Source organism: Triplophysa dalaica, chromosome 17 (assembly GCF_015846415.1).
Source record: "Triplophysa dalaica isolate WHDGS20190420 chromosome 17, ASM1584641v1, whole genome shotgun sequence".
NCBI classification, from domain to species: Eukaryota; Metazoa; Chordata; class Actinopteri; order Cypriniformes; family Nemacheilidae; genus Triplophysa; species Triplophysa dalaica.
This window is the reverse complement of record NC_079558.1, coordinates 21,995,389-22,017,116: the sequence shown is the minus strand read 5'-3', so window position 1 is coordinate 22,017,116 and position 21,728 is coordinate 21,995,389. Positions and strand designations below refer to the sequence as shown.

The 21,728-nt window shown below is 38.2% G+C and overlaps 2 protein-coding genes across 4 annotated transcripts in view; one reads left to right on the top strand and one right to left on the bottom strand.

Annotated features, from left to right (window-relative positions):
* LOC130439164 (A disintegrin and metalloproteinase with thrombospondin motifs 14) overlaps positions 1-13,503 on the top strand; it is a 28,705-nt gene extending 15,202 nt beyond the window's left edge. For both annotated transcript variants that reach the window (XM_056771621.1, XM_056771620.1), the window contains exons 7-22: positions 1,753-1,858; positions 2,899-3,042; positions 3,118-3,250; positions 3,400-3,513; positions 4,067-4,215; positions 4,298-4,470; positions 4,988-5,121; positions 5,857-5,980; positions 6,298-6,378; positions 6,785-6,948; positions 7,020-7,185; positions 8,156-8,288; positions 8,857-9,064; positions 10,402-10,531; positions 10,616-10,711; positions 11,957-13,503. In XM_056771621.1, coding sequence (XP_056627599.1) covers positions 1,753-1,858; positions 2,899-3,042; positions 3,118-3,250; positions 3,400-3,513; positions 4,067-4,215; positions 4,298-4,470; positions 4,988-5,121; positions 5,857-5,980; positions 6,298-6,378; positions 6,785-6,948; positions 7,020-7,185; positions 8,156-8,288; positions 8,857-9,064; positions 10,402-10,531; positions 10,616-10,711; positions 11,957-12,483 — 2,582 coding nt within the window. In that variant the 3' untranslated portion in view covers positions 12,484-13,503. The remainder of the gene's footprint in view (positions 1-1,752; positions 1,859-2,898; positions 3,043-3,117; positions 3,251-3,399; positions 3,514-4,066; positions 4,216-4,297; positions 4,471-4,987; positions 5,122-5,856; positions 5,981-6,297; positions 6,379-6,784; positions 6,949-7,019; positions 7,186-8,155; positions 8,289-8,856; positions 9,065-10,401; positions 10,532-10,615; positions 10,712-11,956) is intronic.
* A 2,291-nt stretch (positions 13,504-15,794) lies between these two features.
* Positions 15,795-20,545, bottom strand: star2 (steroidogenic acute regulatory protein 2). Of its 2 annotated transcripts, none has more exons than XM_056771501.1 (7): positions 20,080-20,545; positions 19,890-20,009; positions 18,374-18,504; positions 18,135-18,293; positions 16,532-16,716; positions 16,371-16,464; positions 15,795-16,287 (listed from the first exon to the last, which is right to left on the bottom strand). In XM_056771501.1, the coding sequence occupies exons 1-7, from the start codon at positions 20,141-20,143 to the stop codon at positions 16,177-16,179; spliced, it is 864 nt and encodes a 287-aa protein (XP_056627479.1). In that variant the 5' UTR covers positions 20,144-20,545; the 3' UTR covers positions 15,795-16,176. The 2 variants fall into 2 exon arrangements, with proteins under 2 accessions (XP_056627479.1, XP_056627480.1); XM_056771502.1 differs by having other exon boundaries at positions 18,135-18,290.
* Positions 20,546-21,728: the final 1,183 nt, after the last annotated feature.

The window sequence follows — 21,728 nt, the reverse complement described above, 5'->3', positions numbered from 1 at the left end:
AAGACGATCATTTATACCTGTTTCCTCTGCTGTTACTATGACTGCGGGTGTGTTGTGCTCATAACATGGCAGTGGGTGCATCCCGCAGTATTCAAACCTCGACCTTTCACCCCCCCCGAGCAAACATAACACGCTCGTTTCAACATTTAACCCTCGGGCCAAATATAGATGCACGCTTTCAAAACATACATGTGAACGTGTTTGGGAAATGTGCACGTTAAGTCGTTTTTCGTACAGTAGCAGGGTTGACATTTTGCATTGAAAATTTGTGTAAAACTTCAACTGAAGTTGAACTTTGCATTGTTAACCTGTCGTTCATCACACTGTTGAACCATTATTTTGTGAGTGTGAAATGATGTGGTAACAGGGCTGAAGCTCTGTTGTTGTACTGTCTTCATCTGTTTGTCAGATCCGTTTGTCACTTGTCGATTTGGCTACACAGACATCGCTTCTGCTGAATAATGCAAAGCTCACATCGGCTTGAGTTTTATTTATCTGATGTCAACAGCGCTTGCTTTCTGATGCAAACACCGCCTGCTTGCCTTAATATGTGTTTGATCTTGTTATGTAAAATGTTCAATAACCTTCAGCATCCTTTAAGGCTCATAAAGAGAGAAGATATCAGAACTGGGATGGAGGGATGCTGGACAGGCTGACTTGTTTTTGGTGCTTTAACAACAGAGAAAAAGCACAGCGCTTCATAACTCTGCTAACACATCACATGTAAGGTGAAAACTGGTCTGGATTGCTGGTTTAGAAGACTAGCCTAAATCAGCCCGGAACAGCAAACCCTTAGAGAGTGTTGGTTTGTTTGTTTCAAGAGGGAAGCTTCTGCATCTTCTGCTTTTCATCTGCATGCCAAAGACTGTCTGTTTCATTCGCATGAATGATTGAGATGAGATGAGAAGAGTCTGGACCGGGCATTAAGCTGTGCTCGAGCGCTGCACATCTCTTGATCGAGTGGACTTCTCTGTTTGTCTCGTGTTGTGTTGTGTTGTTATGTTTGTGTGTCTTAAGAGCATCTCTGTATTGTGTGGGATTGAGTTTAACAGTCGCTTGTGCTCCTGACTGATACCAAGAGCTATAAAAATATAAACTAAACAGCACATGTACACATCTGGGCTTTGTTGAAACCAGTTTCAGAAAATTCACATAGAAGAATGAATCTTGACCATGAGGCAAAAATACTGTAGTAAGCTATTGTGTTTACTCTGGTAAACTGTAGTATAGTGGTTTTGAACTGTCCCATTGTAAAAATGTGACTCTGGAGCACAAAACCAGTTTAAAGTAGCACGTGGCAATAGCCAACAGTACTTTGTATGGTTCAAAATTATCAATTTTTATGACATCCCTACATCCCAAACACAGCTACAACTAATAGAATTGGATGTGTTAGGTTTAAAGTGTTCGTGCAAATAATCAAAGTTGTATTGGGGGGCACAGGGGACCCCCAAATTAAATTCCGCTTGGGGCCCAGTAAAGGCTTGGGCCGGCCCTAATGGTGTCTTTCAGTTGAAAGTTGTTTCTAGAAGTCCCAGTCGTTCCTTATACAGTAGTTTAACATTAGTGATCCTATGTAGTTGAAAGCTCTCAGTGTGCAGAGTAAAGTGCTTGCGTCAAGAAGATTTGAGTTGACCTTTGAAGTGGTGTTTGAAGTCAGCTCACTGGGTGTTTTACTGAAAGAGTTTTAGACGTCTCACCTTGTGTCACATTCCAGCCCATCATCGTTTCGCTTTCATCTCTGTTGCCCAGGTTACGCTCCAGTAACGGGCATGTGTCACCCGCTGAGGAGCTGCACGCTCAACCATGAAGACGGCTTTTCATCTGCGTTTGTGGTGGCGCATGAGACCGGACACGTGTGAGTTTATCCTGCTTCTTCATTTTGCTTACTTGATTTTTCTTTTGAAAGGTTATTTCTATTAAAAACTGTATTGTAATTATTAAAGCTATTTCACAACAAGTTCAAACTGTAGAATCATTTATTAGGAACCATTTTGGGAAATGTTTCATTTTGGCAATCTCGAAACGCTTAAGGAGTTTTGGAGCACTTTTACACCCTTAACATGACACTGGAGAAAACAATCTGTGATCACTACGTTTCCCAGCATTCAACACGTGAAATGATAACATATACTGTACATGATAAAGACTGGGGTGTGCAACAGCGCCCCCTGTAGGCGAGACATCGTGAGATGTCATTCTTACACTTTTCAAAGATGGTTTTTGTGTTTTAACTGAGCGTGAAGATTCCGACTGGACCGTGAGGTCAAACTCTTCCTCCCCAAATCTTTTCTGATCCGAGGAGAGACGCAAATCATCTGTTATTCTTTAGTCTTGTTCTTCAAACACAACATCTCATTACATTTAAAAACCCATTTAAAATAGTATTTTGTCGGTATTATGTAGTCGAACACTGCAAAAACTGACTTTCTTACTTTGTATTTTTTCCTTTTTTTCCAGTACAAATGTCTGCAAATTCTTGAATCAAGATGCGTTTTCTCGATTGGACAAAAATATGAAATTTCATTGAATTTGTGCTTAAAATAATCAAAAAAATCTGCCAATAGGTTATTACAAATAATCATGAATTTAGTGACTAAGAAAATGAAAACCTTAATACAAGATTATTTATCTTACCCCATTGGCGGATTTTTTAGCTCGTCTTAAGCAGAAATTCACTGAAATTTCATATTTTGGCAAAAAAAAAGACATATTAAGAAAATGGATCCTGATTCAAGAATTTGTAGACATTTGTACTGGAAAACAAGACAAAAACTCTAAGTAAGAAAGTCTTTTTTGCAGGGAAGTCACGCTACTTGATAGCTTAGAAGCATGTGTTTTCAGTGTTCAGGTGTTGTGTGGTTGAGTTGTGTAATTGTTTGTTGTTGTTTGGCTCAGGTTGGGTATGGAACATGACGGTCAGGGGAACCGGTGTTCTGATGAGACCAGTATGGGCAGTATTATGGCTCCACTGGTTCAGGCGGCTTTCCACAGATATCACTGGTCACGCTGCAGTAAACAAGAGCTCAACAGATACATCCAGTGAGACATCACAACAACAACACAAATACACAAAGAGATACAAATGTGAGTTACAGTGTTGAGTTTCTCTTTCAGCTCGTACGACTGTCTGCTGGACGATCCGTTCGAGTTGAAATGGCCCAAACTCACAGAGCTTCCTGGGATAAATTACTCCATGGATGAGCAGTGTCGCTTTGACTTCGGCGTGGGATATAAGATGTGCACAGCTGTGAGTCTTTATACGTCTAGATCTGATGGACAACATGTGAGAGATCTGATACGTGTAAAGTCTATCTGTAAAATCAAAACTGTCGTGGTAAAAATCACTGGAAGTTTAAAGAATATCAATGACTGAATATGTTTGTGTTTTGTGTCCAGTTCCGCACCTATGACCCGTGTAAACAGCTGTGGTGCAGTCATCCGGATAATCAATACTTCTGTAAGACAAAGAAAGGTCCTCCGGTGGACGGGACAGAATGTGCGCCGGGCAAAGTGAGTGAGAAAAGAAACTAGTCCTGTTCAAGGCTCAGAAGACTTTTTGGCTCTGGACATCATGTCTGAGTTCATTACACAGTTTCTGTGTATTTTGTAATCACTGTAATTTTGTCCTCCATTGTTGCTTCGGATTTCTCAGTACGTCATAATCACGTCATTAACGCCGCTTGAATATTCGCCTAAGGTCCAATTATTTAGCTCAAACGCTCATAACGCTCAATTCACCGCGTATCATTCGCGCGAATCGCGCCGCAGGATGTCCTATCGTTTCTTTGCATTGACTTACTTAACATGTAAATCCCTCGCGCTCAACGCTTCATTCACGTTTGGTGGGAACACAACATGAGACAGAAGAATTTCCATCAGCTCCAGAAACATTGTGTTCTTCATCATTACACGTCATTAACGCTGGTCTCTCTCACCTTTAAGAAAGTGTCACGATCACTAAACCTGCTGTGATGAAGTGTGAAATACTTCAAACACCTCATCCACGATTGTTCAAGTTTGAGAACTACTGCATCTCATGTGTGTGTGTGTGTGTGTGTGTCAGTGGTGCTTTAAGGGTCACTGCATCTGGAGGTCGTCTCATCAGCCGTACGGTCATGACGGAGGTTGGAGTTCATGGGGAAAGTTGGGCTCGTGTTCTCGCACCTGCGGTGGAGGCGTCCGGTCACGCAGTCGGCAGTGTAATAACCCCGCGTGAGTCACGTGTGTTAACGCTCCGTCTGTGACCTCATGAGTGACGAAACTGCTTGTGATCGTCTGTTGTGTGTCTCTGCAGTCCGGCGTATGGAGGTCGTGATTGTCCCGGCTCGACGTTTGACTATCAGATATGTAACGCTGAAGACTGTCCCGGTCCGTACGAAGACTTCAGAGCTCAGCAGTGCATCCAGAGGAGCAACAAATACTACAAAAACATCAAACACACCTGGCTTCCGTACGAACATCCTGACGGTAACATCAACCTCTTGATTCTCTTATTCTCAAGTGAGATCTCTGTATGTTTCCTCTGGTCTGGTTTTATTTGTGAGCGTGATATCCAGTGAAGTTGAGTTCTGTGCAGATGTGGTCAGATAAACCTCTGGACTCAGTTTGACCCTGAAGTCACAGGAACTCAATGTTCTTGGCAGAACGTGAGAGAGAAAATAAAGATTTAAAGAGACAGAGAGATTCTTCTATGTGTTTAAACATGAAGCACCGTCACGTGTGTTTGAACCGTCTGACTTTAGTCAAATGTTGAGCTTCATATGTCAGATTCTATCTTTTATGTCAGATTGTACAGAAGAGAAGAACCGTCAGGTGACAGAAATCTGTTTAATTTTTAACAAAATTTTGTTCTCAGATCTGAAGAGACGACGGTTCCCTCATCTCTGTTTCACACAGCGAACATCTTCTCTCTCTCTGTGTTTTACTCAAATTCATGATGGTCTGAAGGCTCATGTGTGTGTGTTTGTGTGTTTGTGTGTGTCAGAGGCTCATAAGTGTGAGATGAGTTGCCGCTCTAAAGAGACGGATGAGGTTGTGTTCATGAATCAGGTGATGCACGACGGGACACGCTGCAGTTATTCTGACCTCTTCAGTGTGTGTGCACGAGGAGAATGTCTGGTGAGGAACACACACATACGCACACAAACACAGATGCACACATACAAACACACACATTTCACACAACAGGCACACACATGCCTGCACAAAGCCGCACACAACGTACACGCACAGAAGCACACAACATCGAACATACATACGCATGAACACACACACGGGCACACAAACACACATAACATGCACACACACACACAAGACACACTCATGCACACACACATGCACACCCATATCACGCACATACAACATTCACATAGGAATGCACACACACACGAACACCATGCACATAACAGACACACACATAACATGTGCACACAACACCCACACACAATAAGCACATAAACACAACACACACATAACATGCACATACAACACGCACACAAACATGCACACACAATACACACTTAACACACACAACACACAAAATATGCACATTCAACACGCATGCACGCATGCACACACACACCATGCAAACAACAAACACACACATCACACACAACACACACACAGCACACACAAAACACACTTAACAGGCACGTAACAGGCACGCACAGACACACACACAACATAGATGCGCACACACTAGCTCATCAAATATACCAACTCAAATACTCAAAGAAAACTTTGAACCTTGAAAAATGTATGTGGTTTACACTTAAAGAAATGTTTACACAGACTCATAAACCCACTGATATGAATGATATATTGTCTGTTTGTTTGTTTGTGTGTGTTTGTCAGCACGTAGGTTGTGATAAGGAGGTTGGCTCTTATAAACAAGAAGATAAATGTGGTGTTTGTGAAGGGGATAATTCACACTGTCGCACCGTCAAACTCACACTCACCAAAACACCCAAGAAGACAGGTAAACAAAACACAACCTTCAATCTCACAAACACACATTTCTTTCAACGTGAAAGAGTTTGTTTGTGTGTCCTGACGCATGAACGGTGAAATCCAAACAGATGTAGAAACGCAAACAATAGTGAACTACAGCAGACCAGATGCTCTGAAATCTCTCATGACTTTACTGTAGTAAAAAGTGAAGAATGTGATTATAAAACACTGTTTTATTTAAGTCAGCTTGCGTATAAAATGCTTTTCTTGTTTATGGAGGTGACATGATGACATTTGTTGTGAGTTGTGTTCATCTAATATGATGTCTTTGTGTACGTGTGTCAGGATTGTTGAAAATGTTTGACATTCCTGTGGGTGCGCGGCACATCGTGATCGAAGAGAATGACACGTCTCCACACATGATCGGTGAGTTCATACTCAAGACTTAGTGACGATCGACTTTAATCTCAGTCCAGACTTCATGTCTCAGTGACATTCGTCTGAGCTTCTCTCCCTCTTTTGTGTTGCTTTGTGTCAAGTTCAATCACGTGAAAATTGAGCTCAAATCAGCTCGTGTTGAGAAGTCCAACCACAGTTTGTACAGTTAAACTGCAGTTTACTACAGTAAACACATAAAATACATACCACAGAAATCTGTTTTCATTTCACATACTGTTGTTTGGTTTTAACAGTTTTTTTGGATTTAAAGCGCTTTGCTAAACATGCGTTTGAATGTGCTTCATAAATAAATGAAATGCATTCATTGAGTTCTGATAAACCCTGTGAGAGAGACTTTTATTCACGGCTCTAATTTCATATGTGTGTTCGTCAGCTGTGAAGAATCAGGTGACTGGCAGTTTCATCCTGAACGCTAAAGGTGAAGAAACTACATCTAAGACTTTCATTGAGAACGGTCTGGAGTGGGAATATTCCCTGTTGAACGAGAGAGAGTCACTGAAAACCATCGGACCGCTTCATGAAGGCATCGTGGTTCTGGTGAGCGAGACACAGATCTGATGATGTTTGTGTTGTACTTCAGGTGTTCAGGTGAATGTGTGTGTGAGCAGGTCGTCCCGCAGGCGGAGGACACAAAGATCAGTTTGAGCTACAAATACATCATTCATGAAGATCTCCTGCCTGTCATCACCAACAACAACGTGCTGCTCGCTGAACTGGACACGTATGACTGGGCACTGAAGAGCTGGTCACAGTGTTCCAAACCCTGCGGAGGAGGTGTGTGTGTGTGTGTGACATGTGTTTGATCATGTGATGATTAGCGTTGGGTATCGTTTAAATTTTAGCGATTCCAGTTCCGATTCTGCCTATCGAAATTGGATTCTCTGTTCCGAATCCAATCATTTTTGGGTGAGAGAAAAAGATTTCAAATACTTAAAGAAAACAGTTTTTACCTTATATTCTTGCCACATTTAGGCTATAACCAGTAGGCTGTAACTGTTAACTGTGACAATTTGTCAAATAATGAGATAAACAACACTTCCATTAAGGAATAATCAGACGCAATTACAAACCCAAACTACTCCAGTACAACACAAAAATACAACTTCAAATATACAACATGCAGTTGATAGATCGTCGTTTAGCCAAACAATTATTTGTGAATAAAATACTGAATTAATTAATGAACTGCCGCTCATGAGCGATTGAAAAAGTCAGGAAATGATAAACAGAACCAAAATGCGAGCGTTCTATCGAATACCCGGTTCTTTAAAATTTTGAACCGGTTCTTGATACCCAACTCTAGTGATGACAGGAGTGTCTGTGAGGATAATATACATTTCATGAGATTCAATAGAGAGCGAATGGATTCTTTTGCTCAAGTCTCATCTGCGTCTCAGATGTTTCTCCTGAGGAAACGAGTCAGAAATTTCAGAAATGTCAGTTTGAGAAGAGATCTCAATGTGTCAAACTGAGCTCAGATTTGTCTCGTCTGCGATCAAAACTCAATATTATTGAAGATCTCAATATGAACACAAACATTTCTCATCACTTTGACTCAAATCCAGATGATTTGACCTCAATAATCTACATTCATTTACACCTCCAGACTCTTCATGTGTCTCAACAATCACACTCTCTTTAATTTCCTTGAAAAGAAACATCTGAGACTTAAATGAGACACAACTGAGAACACCGTCAGATCTCTTGAGCCATGAAAGATAACATTCTCCTCTGGTGTTGTCAGGAGTTCAGTACACTAAATACGGCTGTCGGAAGAAAAGCGACGGACGTTTGGTTCACAGGAACTTCTGTGAGGTCAACAAGAAACCAAAACCCATCCGTAAACGCTGCAACACAAACAACTGCAGCCAACCCACGTGAGTCTGTCATAATGCTGTCCTCGTTTATTCTCTCTCATGTGTGGTCGTGACTCTTTCTTTAGCGGAACACAAGAGAAGATATTATGAGAAACGTGTTCATACAATGGAAGTCAGGGCATGAGTGTTGTTTAGCGTGACCATGCGTGACATTTTTCACGGACACGTCCTGGTCAGGATTTCGGGGATGTCACATTTGTCCGCCGCATACTTCATCTCTGTTAAAAAAGTGAACATGAATTTCTCTTAAGACATATAATTGTAGTTATTCTTACCTTGAAAAAATAACGGTTGCTTATCTGAAATTAAATCTGAAACAATAAAGCACAATGACGTATGAGGCGGATGCACCCAAGATCCTGACCAGGATGTGTCCGGGGAAAATGGCACGCATTGTCACCCTAATGTTTGCTTGTTATTGACATTCTTCAAAATATCTTCTTCTGTGTTGTGATGGAGAAACTCATGCAGGTTTGAATTGATGAATACATGATGACAGAAATGAACGGCTCAAATCTGTAAAGATCAAAAGCTCAGTTTTCTTCTTTGTGTGTGTGTGTGTGTTCAGGTGGGTTGTGGAGGAGTGGGGTCCGTGCAGTAAATCCTGTGGGAAATTGGGAATCCAGACTCGTGTGGTTCAGTGCATGCAGCCGCTTCAGAATGGCACCAACAGAGCCACTCACACGAAATACTGCACGAGTGAACGTCCAGAGAACCGCCGGACCTGTAACATCACCACCTGCCCGTCTCAATGGAGGACTGGAGCCTGGTCACAGGTCTGTGATTATTACTCCATATATACAACTGAGCTCAAACAATAAACATTTAAATATCTGCCCGCCTGTGGACGTGTAAAAGACAGAATGACAGAAACCTGCATTAATACAGAAGGGCCATTCCTCTGCTTTTTTAACAGTTGAGTGTTAAGTGTCAGCATCATCCAGGGCTGGACTCGGAAGAAAAATCAGCCCTGGCATTTTATGGCCCACATTGGGGGGGGGATGTTGTGCATACGTGTTTTTGCTTTTGCATTTATAATACGTCCTTCTAATCCGTACGTACGTTCCGGCCCCCAAACGATAGTGGCCCGGAACGCCAGATGGCCAGTCCGCCCCTAGAATCATCTATATGATAGATACAGCACTGTTTTCTAAATAGAACCTAAAATTATAGATATCTGTGCAAAAAAGACCCTGAATGAGCTTTGGACTCTACAGTGACTCATTATTTGGTAATGCAATCACACAAGCACAATATCATAGCAGTGGTACTTTTGTGCACAAGTCATGTTGATTTTATACGACAGTTAATTAAATAAGAAATTAATTTTAAGATATATTTTATTTTATTTCTTAACTTTTCAACAATTGTATTACCTAGAAAGCCTCTGGAGAAGTGTTGTGTATCCACACAGTGTGGTTTTCTTTCTCAATGAATATGTTTCTTGCAGGAATCAATCGGTGAATCAATAATTCAGTGGCTCATTCATTCATAAAGAGTCCTGAACGAATTCAGTGAATCTAATGAATTAATGACATTTAGCGCCACCTACTGGCAGCTTTTCATTCTTCAAAGATTTTGAACAGTATTAAAATAAAAAAGTGAAATAATAACCTACCCTTATGTCGTTTCAAACTTGAATTACTATTTTAAAGGAAATAAATATTACTTAAGGAAGATTTTTCTTAAGAACGTTAGTAACCAAACTGTTTTGGTCTTTAATTATCATAATTCTGCATTATAATAAGTAAATTATGTGCCGTTTTTGAATTAATCGCAACATCATGTAATTAATTAGATTAAACATTTAAACGCTTTACAGCCGTAATATATATATATATATATTTTTAGTATTATTATGTGGTGTATATTAAAGCAATAAGCCCCAGGAAGCAGTGGGTTACAGTGCATTTTATAACAGCTAAGGGCGTCATAGTACATTTGTAGCTACATTTTATAAAACGGTTATTCCATATGCTTAGCAAGGTTTCATAAAATAAAGTAAATAAAATGATATTTAGGCTATGTTATGCGTTCAGCCGTTATATATCGGTGTATTTTATAACAGTTGTATTGATGTAAAGATTGTGCGGGTGTGATGTGTTTCCTGTAGTGTTCGGTGAGTTGTGGAGACGGGATTCGACAGCGTCAGGTGATCTGTAGAGCGGCAGACAGCAGTCCGGCTCGCTGTGACGGAGAGAAACCAGAATCTGAGTCTGTCTGTAAACTCTCACCCTGCACAGGTCTGAAGTCTCACATCATTCTCTAAAGTCATCGTTTATCTTCACACTCACTTCCTGTTTGACAGGAAATGAATTATTTTTTAGTGGCGTTTCCTGTTCCGACTGCTGATACAGATTTACTGGAAAATTTCACCACAGATGGAGAGAAACTTCCAGAAAACACTGTGGATAAAATCTCCAGTAAGTGATTGATGGATGTTATTCGGCTCACGATTCTTTTAATTTTAGAGGATTTAAGAGGGCTGTTTGACATCAGAGATGATCATAATTGATCAACACCTCTTTCATACTCGAGCTTTGTTTAAATCCATTACAAAAAATCTTCTAAAATGATGTCTTAATATTTTGAACAATGTTCTACCACCTAAATGCATTTATGCTTAGAGACTTTTGATCTTAATGAAAAACACTGATTAAGGCCATGTTCACACTTGACTTCTTCTTCGAAGCTGCTATCGTCTGTTTTAAAATATAAGTTTTCAAAAACAGCCTGAGCGCTTTTTTAAACGTGAGGTTGAAAAATGTTTACCTTTCCCCAAAAAAACCGCCCGACGTCAAGCTCCTTTTCACAGCTAACCAATGACAGAGACCTGTCGTTTCCATAACAACATGCAAGAAATGTGATTGGTCAAGAACGCTCAAGCTCAAATGCGTTTAATTTTCACTTTCAAGAACTTCTGAATGCATTTCTATCGAGAAATGAGTATTGTAGGTTTTAAGTTTGTGATTATTTATTGCACAGAGACTCTGTTTATAATTTAAAAGACTTCCGTCACGCTGCCTATCTGTTGCTCTGGGTTGCCTTTGTTGGAGCACAGATGCAGACGACGAAGTCAACCGTTTTTTAAAAAAAAAAAAAAGCCATTGTAAACTTTTCTTGTCAAAAAAGAAGTAAAGTGTGAACATGGCCTTAGATGATTTTTTTTACTGATTTTGTTTGAAAGTAATTCACTAAATGACATCATCGCTCAGATTTTTATTGTGCTTTTTTCTGCGTTTATTTCACATTTCATCCGAAGAAGTTCTTCGCGTTAGACGATCTGTTTTCCCGATTAATAGATTGTAACAGAAAAGGCGACGTTTGTTGTAAATGATATGTGTTTTGTCTGAGGGTTCTTATTCATATACATTTGTATGATGTCAATTGCACAAAAATGTGCAGATTAAAAAAAAAAAACATTGAAGCAGCTCTCGATCTGAAAAAGATCACACGAAATAGCCGCCTCTGAAAATGGCCTGGAGATTGTGTCGGGTGGTAAGATTTTTATTATTATTTTTTATAATTGTATCTCGTTTTAAGTATGTTTAGATATTTTCTACAAAAAATTGGTAACAGAAAATATAATGTTTTACATGTTAATATACTACATATAATATGCAGAGATCCTCTTTTTAAGATGTTGATTTGTTGTTGTTGTGTCTCAGATGAGCCGTGTCTGGGTGATAAATCCATCTTCTGTCAGGTGGAGGTTTTGGCGCGGTACTGCTCTGTCCCGGGCTATCACAAGATGTGCTGTGAATCCTGTAACAGAAAGTCAGGTTTCAGCACCGTATCTCCAGACCTTCACCCTCCGTTCTCGTGGCTCCCGGATTTCACTTTCCCTTCTGTACCTCAGACGAGTCCCGCTCCCACACGTCAGACGTCCGCCTCACTGACCACAGCCGCTCCGCTCCTCCACACCACTAAAGCAAGCGTCAGACGAGCGCGTCCCACCCGGCCGGACCTTACTTCTGCCATCACCAAACCAGACGAGGCGTCTTCTCTCCGCGCACCCACAGTCCAGAACTCAACCTCATCTCTACCTCCAGAGCTCACTTTGAACAGCACGTCACACCCCGCGGCGCAAAACCAGAACCGCACGGTGGACTCCGTCCCTGACAGCAGGAGAAAAAGGGAGGACGCGGCGAGGGACGAGACAGACACGGTGGACATGAACTCACCGGTCACATGATCACCAGACGGAGCAACAAATATTCTCTTTATCAGTAAAATCATCCTGAAAACAACATGCATTTGCTCAAAGCATCGCTGAAAATGATCTCTAAATTACATCTGAAAAAAGATTGTGTGAAAATGTCCTCCTCCAGTGAATGCATGTTGTTTTAAGGATTTTTCAATATTTCTACTGGAACACAAAGTATGTTTTACAACCATGACATCTCACATGTGGATGCAGAGCCGTGATTGGTTACCTCAGAAGTCTTTGATGTCATCTGGCCCGTCCACTGTACTTCCCACGATTCTCTGCTTTATATGGACGTAAATGAAATGGAAGAAAACGGTGCTGTTATTTCAAAGGTCTCGGGGTTGATTTTCAATCTACTGTTCGGACTCGACCACAGATGCGACCCTCGTCACCTCTGTTTGCTCATTGTTTACGATGCTATGTAATGTTTGTTCTGTCGTGATGACATCTCAATGACACAATTACACATAATTCATGGCAACGATGGCGCTGTCATTGCGTGTTGCTACACAATACTACTTGAGCATTAGAAAGCAAGCGGTAGATTTGAGTTTGTCGCCTTCATGTTAATGGAGTTGGTTTGCATCTAATGAATCTAATGTGACGCATCTGTTCACCTGTGAAATGTTCAGCACCTCTAATGCATGTCCTGCAGTGTTTGTTGTTGTTGTTTTTTGTGTGTACGCTATCAGAGTAAAAGAGAAAGTTTTGATATTTTAATGTTTGAGTTTTTCAGGTCATGTATATAGTGTAAATAAATGTGAGGAGGAGCGTCTGGTGGTCTGGATGAGGGTCTGCTCTCTCTCTCTCTCTCTCTCTTTCCTCTCGTTGTGGTTTCATTTGATTTCTGTATTGTATAGTACTTGTATATACGTGAATGAGAGCTTTAAGTGTTAATATTTATTTCATTAAGTTGTAGGAAGTTGAAATACAGGAAAATATACACATTAAAAAAATAATTTGAGTTTTCTCTTTTTTTAACTATGTTTCTCAGACAGTTTTCACCTCATAATATTATTTTCTTTACCATTTTTGATGTATTTTTTGTCAAAAATCAAGACAAAATCAATCATATTTTTCAAACACAATGATGGTGATTTTAAAATCACTTCATTACTTTGGTTTAATGATTAAAGATTTCTTCGCTTTTACTTGCTGTCATGTTTTGAACAAGTGTGAAAACTGTGTTTTTTTTACACGAGTCCTCGATATCACGTTTCATGGTCGGAATGAAATCTTAATTCATCTTTATTTTCCTGCCATAAACACTATCATCATTTATTTAAAGCAGATCCCGAGTGACTTGTGATTAATAAAAACGTTACTGTCATCACAAAACACACTTCTCAAAATGAGACGTTTAATACGTTGAAAAATCGTCATATTGTGATTTTGATTCACATCTGAAGTATTTTCACTAGATGAAAGAGAGCGCTTGTCTTCTGATGGTCGTGAGACTTTATCTCTTCATCTTTAAAGGTCTTTCTGAAGATTGTCAGACATGTTTGAGATAAAAAGAATCAGTCGTCCGCTAGACAGAAGTTTCATGTCACCTGTCAGATGTGTCGCCGGACCTTTTCAAGTATATGAAATGAATTGGACCCATGCGGTGTCACTTTATTATTCTTTTCAAGTGATCTTGTACGTGACCGCTGGTTCACTCGGAGGTGTAGGAATGGGGCAGGCAAGTGCCTGGGGCCCTGCTTTTGAGGGAGCCCCCGAGGGATGATCATTGACCATACCTGAGAAAAAAATATACTTTTATTTTCATTTAAAAAAAACATTCTGCACGTGGCATTAGATGAAGTCTTGCACTGGAGTGATGGGCAACACTAAACAGTATAAAGTGCTTATCAGAGTCGATGGCAAAGAAAAAAAAATATTCCTTGTATATAATGACCCAGCAACAGATTGTGACATGTATTAGAGTTTTTTGTGCTTGGGATGTCCCTTTAAATGATACAATTTGTTAAACAACGTGAAAGGGATGATACTGATACTGTTATATTTATTAAGATAATAAATATATTAAGACTAAAATAGAAAAGTGCCAAACAAAATTGATGCTAACCATAACTTTATACATATTACTTCATTTTCAATGTATATATGATCAACATACAGGCATTGACATTTAAAGTTGTAAAAGAAAACATTTTGTTATATCACATGTGTTTTGACTATACATTTATTTGATCATTGTGCAATATCTGTGTTGACGGAGCCATCCATGTACTTATAACATACAATACACATGTATCCTGTTTACTTTACGTGTTGTTGGTGTGAACGATTCTTAAGTGTTTTTCAGGTTAGAATTTTTTTATCAAAATGTCAGAAAACAACGTTGACATCTCACCACTTCTGATACAGAACATCAGACATTGCTGCATTATATCTACTTTAATATCATGTCTATTATATTATATTGTCCGCACATGTAAAAAAAAAGATTAAACTAAATCTCAACTTTTCAACTTTAATTCAAACGCTGCCTTAGAATTTTGGTTAAATCAAACTGCTTTTACAAATCACTTGAATAAACTTCTATAAACTATCAAAGGTTGCTGGTTCGATCCCAGCAGCCACCACCAGTGTGTCCTTGAGCAAGACACTTTACTCCATGTTGCTCCAGGGGGATTGTCCCTGTAATAAGTGCACTGTAAGTCGCTTTGGATAAAAGCATCTGCTAAATGACTAAATGTAAATGTAAACTGACTTGAGGTTGAAATTGTTTTTTAAATCATTATCTGTACTGCTCGTTTTGCTAAATGCTTAATGTTTAAATACAAAACTAGCTTTTATTTTTATTATTATTGTTTAAATTCAATTGATTTTTAGCTAAAAATCTAACTCAGCTTTTAAACTGAGGGTTTCAATTTTTTTTTACAATCTATCTGTGCAAAAAAATGATATTTTGTCATCTTACAAAACGGAAGTTCATTCAAGTGAATTAGGGAATCAGAATACTTTTTCATGCACTTTACTAATAACCTGTAAAAAGCAATACATTTCTTTCATACTATAAGTATCATTTAAATGTGTTCATATTAACTGTCTTGTCGCTTACTGATATAATATTATAATGACTTTATTTGGAGTACTATTTGTAGGCGATGCACATTTCTTAATACTAAGGGTTGTATGATTTTCTTTAAACGTAAGATTCTTAAACTGAGTTCTTAAGTAATAGTTCTACTTCAGCACAATCTAATATACTTCTTTAGTGGACCTCAGCATTACTTCTGCGCAATTAAAATACAAAATAAGTTTGTTATTGAAGTATAACAAACGTACAATTGTATTAGGTATTTTTATTAAGTACACAAAAATGTCAACGGATTTGCAGTACTTTACATTAAAGAAACATATTTCAAACACATTTTAAAAATGTATTCGTTTTCATTAGGGCAGTACTTAGTAGTACACTTAAAGCTATTCTTTAACATTGCTTAAGTGCACTTCATGACATGAATTTGAAGTATATACTCTTTTGTAGGGAAGTCGTTGCTGATTTCATCAGCAGTTCGTTCATTGGTTGATTGATGTAATTTTTGTTTTGTTTTGATCGTGTCATTTCGAGGTGTATGTTGCGAGTGTTTGTTCCTATTTCATTCTGTCAGCTGTGCCAGTGCAGTCTTCAGAAGCTTCAGCGGGGTTTTGAGATCTGCACGTCTCTCACGTTCTGCTCTCCTGCGTCTGCGCAGTCAGGTGGTGACGCAGATGTTTGGTGAAGTCCAGCTGAGCTTGTGGAAGTGCTTTGTTCACCAGAGACTTCGGCAACCATCCCTGACATCAGACATGAGAGAGAAATTAAGCATTCGCCGCACATAAACACACTGCTGATCTGAGATCAGGATTGCGTCCGGTACCTTGACGTCCATGTTGAGCAGCCAGATGAAGCGGCTCTTCCTGGAGTGATGCGGGAGTGCGTGCAGGATTATACAGGTGGGTCCGTCTTCAGCCCTACAAACAAACATTGTCACAGACTCGAACGCGACAACAATCAAACAACATTAATCCTTGAGTTTACCTGACAAACCCCGACTGAGGAGGCAGAGACTCGAAGCGCGTCGCAGCTCCGCCCAAATAAACACACGAGCCACTCCTGGACGAATGTCTGACGCTCAAGAAGTCTCGCTGGCCAATGAGATTTCCTGCCGTTTCTGCCGACACTTCATGTGTAACCATGGTGTTCCTCCCCACCTGCTTCAGGACCTGTGGGATTTAAATATCTGATGTTCATGACATATTTGTAAGTGTAGATAAATCTGTCCTGTAGACCCATATGTAGACAAATGTCACGAACAGGCGATTTTGTTTAATATGTAATATATGTTATTAAAAGACATATTTATATTTAATTTGTCAAAAAACCTATCAAAACTGATTTGCTTCATCCGGGTTACCGTGTGTTATTAGTTTCGAGAGATGCTAATCTGGGAATACAAAACCTGCTAAAGTCACGACTGGCCAATCAGAAATGAGCATTTAAACCAGCTCTGTCATTATATAAATTTTGGGGACGTTAATCTGAAAAAGTAATGAATTACTAGTTACTAATGGCATATTCAATAGTGTAATTAGATTACTGTACAAATAAATCTCTCCTAAAAGTATTTAATTATTACTAATTACTTTCTGTATCCACTATTTAATATTATCAGAAGTAACTGTAATCAAATTCCCTTACTTTACTTCTTCTAGGGAAAAGTAATTAAATTACAGTAACCCATTACTTAGGAACTAGTTACAACCAACACTGTATAATATACTTTATACCATGGTCTGTTTGAATACTGGATTCTGATTGGCTGGAAGGTGCAATCATGCATATAAAAATCCTTTAATGCGTGGCTAGCCATGAATTATCCCTTACATAAATACTAACTACATAAACTACTGAACAGATACCTTTTTTACATGTGAAGTAAATGAAACAGTGACTTTGAAAGAAGGAATAATGTATAAATGATAACAACAACCACCACAATAATCATAATACACAAAAACAGCAAAACTAATGTTAACATAGATCTATGTGTGTACAGAGGTGTATATTATAATATAATATCAATATAAAAACGATTAGTTGCGATTAATCTCATACAGAATAAAAAAATTTCTATACATAATATAAGTCTACTGTGAATATTATTTTGTATTTAGAAACACACACACAAACATGTATATATGTTTAAGAAATATTAAGATTTATCTATTTATATTTACCAATGATTAAATGATCAATAAACAATTATTAATTTTTATGTTTTATATTTTTATTTATATTTTAAATGAGCTTTAATTTTTAGATTTTTAGTTTCTATGTTAATTTAGTCTTATTTTTGTTTATTATTAACATTAGTGTGTTTTTAACTTATTTCAGATCATTTCAATTATTCATTTAGTTCCAGTTTTTTCAATAATTTAATTTGATATGATTTCAATGAACAGAAACATTTTCAAAATTATAATTTAAGTAAACTAAAATAAGCGTGATGTGTATGTGTTTATAAATACAAAATGAACATCCACATAACACACATAACATTATGTGAGATCAGTTTTCTTATCTCTACAGCGTTTTGATCTGCTTAACAGTAAGCCCTTATGTGTAGTGATGCGTGTCTTACTCTGATGGATGTGATGCTGGGGTTCCAGCGATGCATCTCCTCCACTCTCAAGAAGAGAATCTCATAGAGTTCCTCAGGAGACGCGTTCAGCTCGGCCTCCAGACGGAAAACTTTCCGGTTACCCTTGAGGGCTTTGCTGTAGATCACGTCTCCATTCTTCTGGAGAAAAACAACATTTTTCATTTAGTAAAGTGCGTTTGGTTTGCTGTAGTGAAAAGCATTTTAAATTTGACAATAACCTCAGCCAGGTCCAGTTTCCAGCCATCTGTAGACTCCACGATCTCAAGAGCTTCATTCAGAGCTTCTTCTCCTTGTCTCAGGTAAAACATGTCCTCATGTCCCATAGCGTCGCTCTGTGTCTCCACAGGGTCTGTCTCAAACATGACGTTCTCAATAAACAGCGGTTCACCCCTCTGCATTTGTCATTTTAGTCAGAAACGACTCACATTATGGATTTGAATTTATGACCAAACTTGTAGACATCATTACATTTATTTGTTAGTTCAACTTAAACAAATAAGTTACCTGTAAAAGTTTTTATCATAAAGTTTTTGGTGATAAAGTTTTAGACATAATTCAACTTAATTATATTAGTAAGGTTAAATCTTATAAATATTAGTTGAGGTTACAAATTTGCTTTAAATCGATCTAATAACTAGTATTTTTAAGCGGAATTAACTCAATCGGAATTAACTCTCAATATACTGGAACTGAATCTTTTTTAAATTAACAATTTATTATTGATCTCATGTTAACATATGTTTGCAGTCTGTGGGAGCCATTTTCAAAGATTACAAACAAAAATATATGTTTTTTAACCTCAAACAAAGATAAACTTTTTTTTCTAACAATATCAAATATATTAATTTTTCCTACAAAAAGCACTTTTTCATAAATTGGATTTGTTAAAGTTGGATTTAAATCACAACATAAAATGAAGACACATTTTTTTAAAATAAAGATATAGTTAGTGTGTATATAGAAGTACAAAAAAATATAATAAAGAATATAAACAATTTGTAAGATAATAAAATGATGATAATTAAAGTAATACTTTTTACATATGTACACAGATTCCAAAGATGTTTTACATTAATTTTAGGGGTCCATGTGACCCATGAACATCAGCTAAATAACGAAAAGAATCAATAACTGTTGAGTAGTTTTCATTTAATACAAATAAGTAAGAGATAATGTCCAGGCAGCCGGTTGTTATCTCATAAAAATGTTTTTAAGATATATTTTTCATCCCATGAAATATTTGATTAGTCATTTTAACCGAATGCAAACCTTCCGCGTGGAAAAGCTGCTTACTTTTGGTTTTAAGGTAAAAAAACTATATAAAAAAACTATATATTATTAAAAGACATATTTATTTTTAATTTGTCAAAATTACTGTGTTAAAAACGGGTTACCGTATTTTATTAGTTTTGAGCGTTTGTTATCTGGGAATAACGAACCTGCAAAATCTGTGACTGGCCAATCAGAATCAAGCATTCCAACGAGCCGTGTAGTAATATACAACGAATTATGATCATTTATATGAATGAAATATAATATAAACTGAAAGCACAGAACAGAAGTTAACTTTGGGCCAGCGCGTGCATCCAATGAAACCGTGAAACCGATACAATGGTTGTGGTATAATATCCCAGTTAAACTGTTGGGCTCCAGTAGGTAAAAAGAAAACAAATTAAGATGAAAACTTATTTTGACTGATATCACGGAGTCTAAAATGTGGATTCACACACTCACTGTTAAACTTCTGACACCAGGACCATCTCATGGAGCTCCATACAGGACAGGTGATGTGACCCTTGCTCTGCAGGAGAGAGAGCTTCTGTCCTAACGCTGCCACAGCCGCACGCCGCAGTCCTGCAGAAAACAACACTTGATAAATCACACATGCTCCTCATGTTCACACGATGTGATGTCATCCGCTTACCTGTCATGCTCCGTACATGAGGATATGAGATTCCACAGCAGAGCTTCACCACCGCCGGCAGCATGATGTGTCCTTCTGAGACGGCCGGAGAGGAGAAGGCCGACACACAGGTTTTATAGAGAACGCTGAAGGACACAACACTGATAACAACTTCATTTACAAGATAGGATTCTGCTTAGCTTTGACTCCAAGGTCACATCTGAAGAGAATAAAGAAGTTTGGGACGTTTGAAGTGATAGAAAAATATGACAGGAATGTGTTTTATACGGAGGATGATGGAAAATGGTTTTGTATTCATTAATTGTGTTTTGAATCTTCTATTTATTTATTAATTAGATATTATTCATTAGAATGATCTTGCTTGTTCTATAAACACCATGTACAGTGCTGTGTTTTACCTTTTCTGTGTTTTTCTGTTTTTCCTGTTTGCCCCTGTAAAGGTGCTTTGGAACATTGCACATTGTGAATAGCGCTATATAAATAAACTTGAATTTAATTTAATTCATGAATCTGATTTTGTAAATGTAAATTGCGTTTTCCATTAATAAATTATTTTTGAGAATGATCTGCTTCCATAGGATGACAGATTCAAGAGCTTTTTAAGCAAAACTCTTATTGATTTGTCATTGATCTTATAAAAATAAATGCAGGATTAGCAAATGTTTTGACTTCTGGTGAACATCAAATGAGCAAATAATTTTTTCATAGCAAATCTGAAAGTGAGAAATATTGGCGACAATCCACACTGACCATCACCTCTGTTAAACACTGACCCTGATAGAAGCCTTCCTCCACACGACCACAAGAGAGAGAGAGAGAGAGAGAGAGAGAGGAGAGAGACAGAGAGAGGGAGAAGGAGAGAGGGGGAGAGAGAGAGAGAGACAGGGAGAGAGAGAGAGGAGAGAGAAAGAGAGACGGAGAAGGAGAGAGGGGGAGAGAGAGAGAGAGAGAGAGAGAGAGAGAGAGAAGGAGAGAGGGGGAGAGAGAGAGAGAGAGAGAGAGAGAAGGAGAGAGGGGGAGAGAGAGAGAGAGAGAGAGAGAAGCAGTTTGTCATCTGTTATGGAGTTTAAAAAGATGAATTAAGCAGAATGAACTCAATCTTAAAAAGCATCATGCACTTCTGTCGGGGTCAAAAACATTTTTGGGCAGAAATTCGACATTTTATGTTAATGAGGAACTGGATATTTTTGACTTTTGGCCTCAGGATCTAATCAGAAAGAATTTTTGCTCAGAGGGAATTTTAAAGGGAATATTCTTTCTGAATGCACAAATCCCATCATTCACCTGTCATAAAGAAAACTATTTCACCATCCCAAGAATGATTTTGTTCTGCTCTCACATGTGTCACATTGTGTTCTTTCTGTTGACGTGAAGATGACGAGATGAAGTGTGAAACCAAACAGCAAATACTTTCAATTCAAAGTTGAATATTTAGAGTCAGTAAATCTTTCTGTAAAGATCAAACATTAAATAACACCCACTGAGGGATGATAGGTCAGAAAGCATTTAAAGCTTAGAGAAGAGTTCTGTGCCACTAAATGTGCGTCTTTCACAGCATGATGAACTTTTGAATGTTTGAATATTTGCTGTATGAGAAACCTGCCAATGCAAACATTCAAATCTATTTCAGAAATAATGAATCACATCAT